General features: G+C 48.8%; 1 protein-coding gene across 1 annotated transcript in view; it reads left to right on the top strand.

Annotated features, from left to right (window-relative positions):
- The first annotated feature begins 8397 nt into the window (after positions 1-8397).
- The window catches only part of VAX1 (ventral anterior homeobox 1), a 4028-nt gene continuing 3404 nt past the window's right edge, over positions 8398-9021 (top strand). Inside the window, exon 1 of the mRNA XM_006831493.1 lies at positions 8398-8878. Coding sequence (XP_006831556.1) covers positions 8638-8878 — 241 coding nt within the window. The 5' untranslated portion in view covers positions 8398-8637. The remainder of the gene's footprint in view (positions 8879-9021) is intronic.

Genomic DNA, 9021 nt, shown 5'->3' with positions numbered 1-9021 from the left:
ACTGCCTAGTCCTCGGCCATCTTCATGATAGTCTGTTTGCTTGAGTCCACTGCTGTGACTGTGGTGTCAACCCATCTCATGAAGAGTTTCCCTCCTTTTCACTGACATTCTACCAAGCATCATGCCCTTTCCCTAGCAATTGGTCTTTCCTAACAAGATGTCCACAGTCATTGAGTTGAAGTTTCACATCCTTGCTTCTAAAGAGCATCCTGATTGTAGCTGTCAACTAGAGTACCTCAGTTCTTCACATGACTTCTGTATTCCTGGCTTCCTCAAAGTATGGCAACCAGGTTCCAAGAAAGCAAGAGTGGAAGTCACCAGAATTCTGAAAGTCCAGGTCTAGAAGCGGTATTGTGTCATTTCCACCTGATCACACTGATCAAAGCATGTCGCAAAACCAGGCAAACTCAAGATAAAGAAACGCTACATGCATAGAGAGGATTGTAATCATTGCATTGAAATGAAATACGTACGATAGGACGAATGTACAGCTGATGTTCTCCCGGGTAAACTATCACCCAATTCACAATTAAAACTTAAAAATAAAATAAAATAAAATGAATAAGAAGAAACACTACCCCTATGCGTTATTCTTACTGTTATGTGCTGTTGAGTTAGTCTTGGAAGGGGCTTTCCAAGAGCAACTGGTGGATCTGAACTGCAGACCTTGCAGTAACCAGTCTAATACTTATTCCACAGGACCACACCAGTGCTTACCTCTTGATGTAGGGAGTAGCAAGACATTACGGCCTTTAAACAATTATTACTTAACTTTATTCATTTGTTGTTGTTGAGAATATGCACAGGGAAACATTCACTAATTCAACAATTTCGACATGTACATTTCAGTCACTTGGACTACAGGCTTTGAGTGCTACAAGTATTCTCAGTTTGCTCTTCTGAGTTGTTCCTCCTCCAGTAACATAGACTCACTGCCCCTAAGGTTCCTGCCTAATCCTTCAAGTTGCTGTTGTCAGTTTGATTCCATATGGATAGTTTTAAAAAGAGCATAATATTCAAGGCAGACATTTTTTTACTAGTTAAGTTAAATTTTTGTTTGGTTTTAAGAAGTTATTAAGTTATTTAAGAAGTTACAGTCTTTTAAATCCAATACAATGGGTATATATAATCGTTCTTTTCTCAAAGGGTTGTTATGAGGATCAGATGTGATTATGTTTTTAAGGTGCCATCAAGTTGATTCTGATTCATAGTGACCCTGTATAGGGTTTCTAAGGAGCAGCTGGTGGATTTGAACTACCGATCTTGTGGTTCACAGTTCAGTGAGGATCCTACCGAAGATGGCATTCAGGGAATCCTTTTTTCCCCACAACTACAGAGTTTATTAGGGAAGTTAAGAGGACCGGAAACAGTACAGGATACAGCATTCTCTGGTCAGGAGCATCTCTTCTCAGCCATATCACAGGCACACCTTTACCTTTTTTCTGGTCGCTCTCACCATGTGGCCCCTTGGCCTTTGCCCTGCTCAGACAAGTGTTAGAAGCTCCTTTAGCTCTGCCAATAAATGCCCCAAAGGGCACCCAATTCTGCAGGCTAGCCTCCTGCCCAAAGGCATTCCACTTTACTCATTCCTTGGGCCAAGAAGTCCACTGCTCTGTCTCTCCATGCTACTGCCTCAATAGCCAGTAAATTCTTAATAAATGCTGCTTATTACTGTTAGACAGTATGAAATCAATATGAAGCTTTGCAACCACTGTCTGGCCCAGTCACTTTCCCTGTCTGGCTTTCAACCCACCTTGGCATCTCTGGTTCTAGCACAATGCTAGTGCCATAGAAATGCCCAAAGAAAGATGTAGTAACACACATTAAAACTGTTCACTATGTGCCAAGCACTGTTCAAAGTACTTATTTTGCATAACAACCCTATAGACACACTTCCACCACCAGCTGCTGTCTAGTTGGTTTTGACTCATAGTGACCCATGTGTGTCACAGTAGGAATGTGCTCCATTGGTTCTCAATGGCTGATTTTTTTTCAAGTAGATCATTGTCTTTTTCCCTAGGTGTTTTGGAGAACTCAAACCACTTGGTTAGCTACTGAGTATGTTAAAGGTTTGCACACTAAACACTGTACTAGGGCTAGCCTTATTCGTGCAGGGAATAAAGCACACACAGAGGTGGCCTAAAGCCACACACCATGTAAGTAGTGGAGCTGGCATATAAATACATACACCAGGCAACCTGACTTTAGAACCCATGTTTCTTTGTTTTGTTGAGTAAATGAACCTAGAGAATTTGTGGGTTACATCACTCTAAGGGCCCATCCAACTCTAAGATCGTATGATGTTCCTGTGTGCAAAATATAAAAGAATGGGTCTAACTTGCTTTCCTGGTACAAAGTGTAAAATTGAGAAATGGATTCTAGACAAAATACTTCAGGATTTAACTAAAATGGGGACGTAACATCTGGATGCTCGGCTGCGTTTTCACTGTACATCTGCTATCCAGCTGCTGCTACTACAGCCATGCTGTCAAGTCAGTTTCAACTCATAATGACCCTGTATAGGGCTTCCGAGACTGTAAATCTTTACAGAAACAGAAAGTCTCATCTTTCTCTTGCAGAGCAACTGGTGGATTCAAACTGCTGAACTTGTGGTTAGCATCCCAACGTGTAGCCACTATGCTAGCAGGGCTCTTTCTATATATTCTCCAGTGCTTCTTATTCCAATGACTGACTTCTCTAGTGGCCAGGTTACCGTCTGTGAAATGGGGATAATAGCAGTTAAATGAAAGCAAAGTTGTCACCACTTGCAACGTTGACTGGAAGTAAAGCTCTCTCTATATAAATGCTAAATATTCTTGTTTTTAATTAACCACTATTATCAGGTACTCTTGATTCATGGTTACAGAAATTTGCTTTCTGGTTACATCATCTCTTCTAATGTAGTTCTTTTGAATGCATCTCCAACATGAAGTGATGCTGTCCCCAAACCACTCATAACCAACGAGGATCTCTGCGTTTCTGACAGCAAGTCTCCCCTCCTACTTCTTTCTGAAATCAAAGGAGCAAAGACGCACCATCCCTGATCCTGCTTCCTGCTACAATGATGAGATGCAAATGGGAGGAGGCAGTATCTGAAGTGAATGCCTGAGGTTCAGATTGTTAGCCAAAGAATTCATTCATACGGCATCATTGCATCCAGTCCCAGAAAGGACATTCATCTCTTTCAGGTTTCAGAAAGCCTGGGTGAGGAAAAACAAGGTTTTGAGCCCAAAGCACAGTACGGAGGCACAGACACCCTCACTACCAAGCTGCTTGATCTGTAACTCAGGCTCATGGTCCTCATCTGTCAAGTCAGATGAAGGTTCTAGAATGGATGATCTCTAAAAATGCTTTAACTCTCCAGCTCTATTCTGTACCTGCAGCCAGTGAGGTAGGAGCAAGAAGGGGTCTAAACCCCCATCCAAACCCACTACCATTGATTTAGACTCCCAGGGATCTTACATGACAAAGCAAAACTTCCCCATAGTGGTTCCAAGGCTGTACATCAGAAGCAGACTGACATATCTTTTCCCATGGTGCAGCTGGTGAATTCAAACCACCAACCTTTCTGCTAGCAGCCAAGAGCTTAACCACTATGCCACTAGCGTTCCCTTAAGAGGACTAAGAAGGGAGGCAAATGTTGCCAAGAGAATCAAATCCTTTCACCTGGGGCAGCCCTGTGTCTTACCTGAGTTTTGCAGGCTAGGCTTGTCTCAGATGTATAAATCACTGACTGGGGCTGCCCCTTCCTTTGCCTTTGGACACACGGTGTTGGTTTTTTCTGGGAGCAGCTGCTTTTCAGAAATTTCCATCCCACAGCTTCTGTTCTCCACTGTGTCCCCTCAGAACCCTGTCATGATTTTCCTGGATGGATGCCCACAGAATTTTAATCCAGTCACAGGAAAAGAAGAAAAAAAGGTATTATGCATAACAAAAAGTAAAAAACCCAAAAAAACAGGGTTATGGGTTGATTGTTTTGTATTGAATTTAGTGTTTTCAAGGACTTAGAACATAGGAATTGTCGGAATGTCACCATTCTTGCTGCCACCCCAGAGTCATGACTGCAATGGACTTCTCTCAAGGACACAATTGTCCTTGTAATGGGGAGACCTGCATACTGTAAGGGGGCAATGAGGTTCTTGGTAAATATCTGCTTGAATGTTGTTGTTATTGTTAGATGGATGCCATTGAGCCAGCTCTAACCTTAGGTACAACAGAACTTAAATGTTTTCTTTCCCAATATATCAATAAAATAAAATAGATAAATTAAAAAGGTCCCTACCCCAGAAACCCGAGTGGCTTTCCCCAACTTTAAGATGTGCAGTTTTCCAGTTTAAACCTGTGGAAAGATCTCCTGGGAAGCCTGCCAGAAATGCAAATTCTGGGCTCTGCTTTCAGGAGGCCTGAGACCCAAGAAGAGTCCCTGGGTGGTACAGATTGTTAAAGTTTTCAACTGCTAACAGAAAGATTGGATTCTTGGTGTAGCGCTCAGCTCAGCACTAGACTTTGAACCATAAGGTCAGCAGTTCAAACCCACCAGCTGCTCATTGGAAACCCTACGCAGGGTTGCCATGAGTTGGAACCAACTCAACAGCACTTAAAGAACAACAGCAACAACTGAGAGACTGAGGCTACACCCAGAGGCACTGGGAAGAAAGGCCAGGTGTTCTGCTTCTAAAACTCAGCTATTGACAATTCTAGGGAGCACAGTTCTACTCTGAAACACATGAGATTAGACTTTAAACCAGAGTCCACTTGAGAGCAACTGAGACCTAAGAATCTGCATTTTATGCACTCCACTTCAGTTTGATACGGGAGACTGAGACTCCCAAGAAAAACCCAGGGCTAGAAATAACTAAATAATGATCAGAAACAAGAATTTCATGTTCCCATTTCTATCTCATGTTTTGGGGTTCCTAACATGTCTTAAGGAGCTCTGGTAGCTTAGTGGTTACGGTTCGGGCTGCTGACCTCAAGGTCGGCAGTTTGGAACTACCAGCTGTTCTGTGGAAGAGAGAGGAGGCTTTCTGCTCCTGTAAAGATTTACAGCCTCGGAAACCCTGTGCAGGGTTGCTAAGAGTGAGAACCTACTCCATGGTACTTAACAATAACAACATAACATGTCTTGGAAGAAGTACCACCAGAATGTTCCCTAGAAGTGAGGATGGTGACTTTAGACATGCTGTCAGGAGGGACTAGTCCCTGGAGAAGGACATCATGCTTGGAAAAGTGGAGGGACAGTGGAAAAAGAGGAAGACCCCAATGAAACGGACTGACACAGTGGCAGTAACCATGGGCTCAAACCTAACAACCATTGTTAGGATGATGCAAGTCTGGGCAGTGTTTCCTTTTGTTGTACTTAAAGTATCTAAGAGAACTAACTCTTTGGGCACTTAAAGCAACAACAACAATTCATACGAATATTTCCCCCAAAAGTTTAGATAGAATTGATAAAAATGTCTGCCTGATCATCAGGATTCCTGGCACATTACTATGTCTCTCCGAAGCTTCCAGTAAAACTCAGAACAGAGATGCTTTCTTGGAACTGACAAGGGGCAGAGTTCAGTGAGGATGGAAAAGAAGAGCATGAAGTCAGACTGAGCTCGGATTGCGCCGATGTGTGGCTTGGGCTAGTTGTTGCGCCTTTTTTGAGTCTCCGACGGCCCCCCCCCCCCCCCCCCACACACACACAATTTGTAAAATGGTAATGTATTTCCTTCTTTGGCCGAGGGACTAAAAAAAACAAACGAGTTCATGAACCCGGTGAATGGCTTTTCAATAAACAATTTCCACTTACAACAAATTTTTAAAATGTTATCCCATCCCAGGGATCTCCGACGCCCAACTTCACATCAGCTTTTGGGATTTGGCCACATTTCGGCGTCCCTTGTTAGTGTCCCGTGAAGCAGCACCGCGGACCCCCACCCCCACCCCCGGGCCCCCACTGTCCCACTGAGTACGTCCTTTGTAAAGGCGACAGTTGGCTTCCAGGTTGCCTGCCTCTACCTAAGAGAAAAGTGGGCAAGGATTGGGCCATTTTTATCTTGAAAAAGACTACCCTCTCGGCCTTTGACCGGGCACTGCGGGTGTCATCGTGGGTTTGGCGGGCCACAGAAGCCTTCAGCAAGGTGGTGGTCACATGACCAGATGGGCCAGGCCCCAGGGGTGCGAGGGGCGGAGCAGACAGAGTTACCCCAAGACTTCTGGGTCTCTCCGCCTCCCGCGGACCTCCGGGACAGGGGGTGGGAAGGAGATCCCACAGCTTCCTGCGCGGGACCAGCTTGGAAGGCCAGGGCAGGTCGTTTGTCCGAATGCCCTGCTGACACGCAGAGCCTACCTCCTTCTTCTGCAACCCCCATCCCGCACAGCGGCCTCGGCCAAACTCTGCGGGGAAACAAAGCCTCCCATGCCCCACAGGGACCCCATCGGAGGGAGTGGAGTTCCAGGGACCGGCGCGGACGACGCAGCACTGGGAGCCCTGGCGTGTGGCGGCGCCTCCAGACGGCTGGGTCCGCGTGGGCGCATAAGCACGAGGCCTCGGGTGCCGCAGCGGGGCGTCTGCGCGTCGCGGGAAGGGACCTGAGAGGTGGCGGGTTGTGTCCGAGCCCAGTGCGTTTTTGGGAGCCGGGGTCCGTAAGCCTTCTCCCACCCCAGCCGCCGGGAAAGCGGGGACTCCGGGACGCTGTCCACCGGTGCACCCAGGGCCGTGGATGCTGCTGAGAGCACCGATGACCCGCTGGTCCTGAGAGCAACTCGGAACCTCCCCCCCGCCCCCCCAGTAAAATAAAGTAAAAGCCCGAAGTCCCCCGGCGCCAGGTGGAGTGGGGGGGGGGCAAAGGACGTCGCTGGCGCAGCCCCTCCTTTCCTAGCGGCTCGGTGGGGTCCGGCGGGGTGACCGGGAGGCGGGGAAGGTAGCGGCGGGACAGAGGGGCGGGCGGGGCGCGCTCAGGGCCGCCACACACACTCGTGCCCCCTCCCTCCCCGCGACCCCCGCCCTAGCCCCCTCCCCTCCCCCGCCCGCCTCCGCCCCCATTCTTGGAATTGTGTGGAAAAATTCTCAGCCAAACCTCCCACCTCTCCTCTCCTCCCCGCTCCCTTTAAAAAACCCCCTTTCGTCCGGCCCCTGCACTCTTTGTGAATGAGGGCAGGGACACGGCCCTTCCCCCGCCCAGGAGCCACGCCAGCCCGCCGCACTCAGAGGACTGTTTGTTAATAGTCCAATTAGATAATTGCCATCTTTCACTCCTTTTGCTCCGCATTTCCCATAAAGGAATGAATGGGGAGAACGGCGTGGAGAGGGCTTCTGCCCCGGCAAGGTGACGAGAAGGGTTGGAGCATGCTCCTTGCACAAGGCCAAGCGCTTGAATTGAATCATTGTAGCCTAATCAATGCTCTTATTGGATTACTGGCTGTTGCTTTCTTTTCTCAAAGATATTGTAGCAGAGACAATGAAATAGCTAGGGGAAAACTTTTTTTTTTTTTTTTTTTTGAAGCAGATCTCACAGTTGAGATTTTCTCGGCTCTCTCTCTCTCCCTCTCTCTTCCTCTCTCCCCCCCACCCCCCCCCTCGGTGGACTCTGAGCACAAAGCTGCCCTTTGAATGGGCTGCTCAGGCAGGCTGCTGAAGGTACAGGAATGAAAAAATCCAAAGGGAATTAAAGGAAGAGAGGTAGCAGTTTAAGATGGCTGTCAGCGGCGAGGTGTGTTAAGGAGGAGTTTTGGGGGCGCAGGCTCAACTCGTTGAGTGTAGGGGAGACACTTTTGGGGGTAAAACTTTTTCTCCGTTAACGGCATTCTTCGGCTTCCGGGTGTGTAAGGTGGTGGTTGTGTTGTGTTTTTCGCCTTCCCTCCTCCCCCTCATTCAGCTCTATCTGGCGAGTGTTGAGGATACCCCTCTAGCCAGTATGTGAGCAGGAGGGTCAAAGGCAAAGGGAAAGTTAATAGTGCCTGCTAATGGTACTACCAATTCAGGATGAATCTTGTCAAAAGTTTTTCTGGAAGTGTGGGTCTTTGATTGTGTGTTTCCTGAAAGCAAGACCAATCATTTTCGTTTATTCACTGGCTAAACCCCTACTTGATTGGGGACAAGGACAGAAAGCATCCATTACGATCTGATATATTATCCAAACAATTTAGTGTATTCATGAGGTAACCGAAACGTGGGGGCTGCGAAATTACCCGTAATCAATTGCAACAGCGAGTGTGCGTCCCCCCGGGTGTCGGACAGCTACAACACGCCGGCTCAGTGACGGGCGGGCGCCGCAGCACTGGGGAGTTGCGCTGCTCACTACCTGATCGCCAGGCTGCTCTCCAGCCTGGGGGACACTGGACGTGCTCAGAGGACACGGACGCTGACGAGGCGGCCTCGCCGAGGCTCCACCGGGATCCTGGACCAGACCGGCCACCTTTCGGCGAGCGCGCCACTCGCCGGTCGCCGCTGACCCTCCCGGGCCGCCGCAGCCGCCCCGCGGGGACATTCATTCTTGCCGCTTGCCTCTCGCTGGGCCCGGCGTGGGGGCTGCATTGTGGGGGTTTGTCCCCTACTCGGCTTCTTTTTCTTTCTTTCTTTTCTGTCCTCCTTTTTCTTTTCCTTTTGGTCTTTTTCTTTTCTTTTCTTTTTGTTTTCTTGCCTCTCCTATGTTCGGGAAACCAGACAAAATGGACGTTCGGTGCCACTCGGACGCCGAGGCTGCCCGGGTCTCCAAGAGCACGCACAAGGAGAGCCGGGAGAGCAAAGGCGCCGAGGGGAGCCTCTCCGCCGCCTTCCTCAAGGAGCCGCAGGGCGCTTTTTCCGCGTCTGGCGCCGCGGAAGATTGCAACAAAAGTAAAGCCAATTCGGCTGCCGACCCAGATTACTGCCGCCGGATCCTGGTCCGAGGTAGGGATGGACAAGGCTGCGGGAGCCTTCTTGGGGACGACTCTGGGGCCCGAGTGCCCGCTGCCGCCGCCGCCTCCAGCCAGCGGGACGGGCGGCCGCCGGGGACTTGGGAGAAAGTTGCTGCCCTCGGCGCCCAGGGCCCC

The sequence above is a fragment of the Chrysochloris asiatica genome, unplaced genomic scaffold, assembly GCF_000296735.1.
Source record: "Chrysochloris asiatica unplaced genomic scaffold, ChrAsi1.0 scaffold00003, whole genome shotgun sequence".
NCBI classification, from domain to species: Eukaryota; Metazoa; Chordata; class Mammalia; order Afrosoricida; family Chrysochloridae; genus Chrysochloris; species Chrysochloris asiatica.
This window is presented reverse-complemented; position numbering and strand designations above follow the sequence as displayed.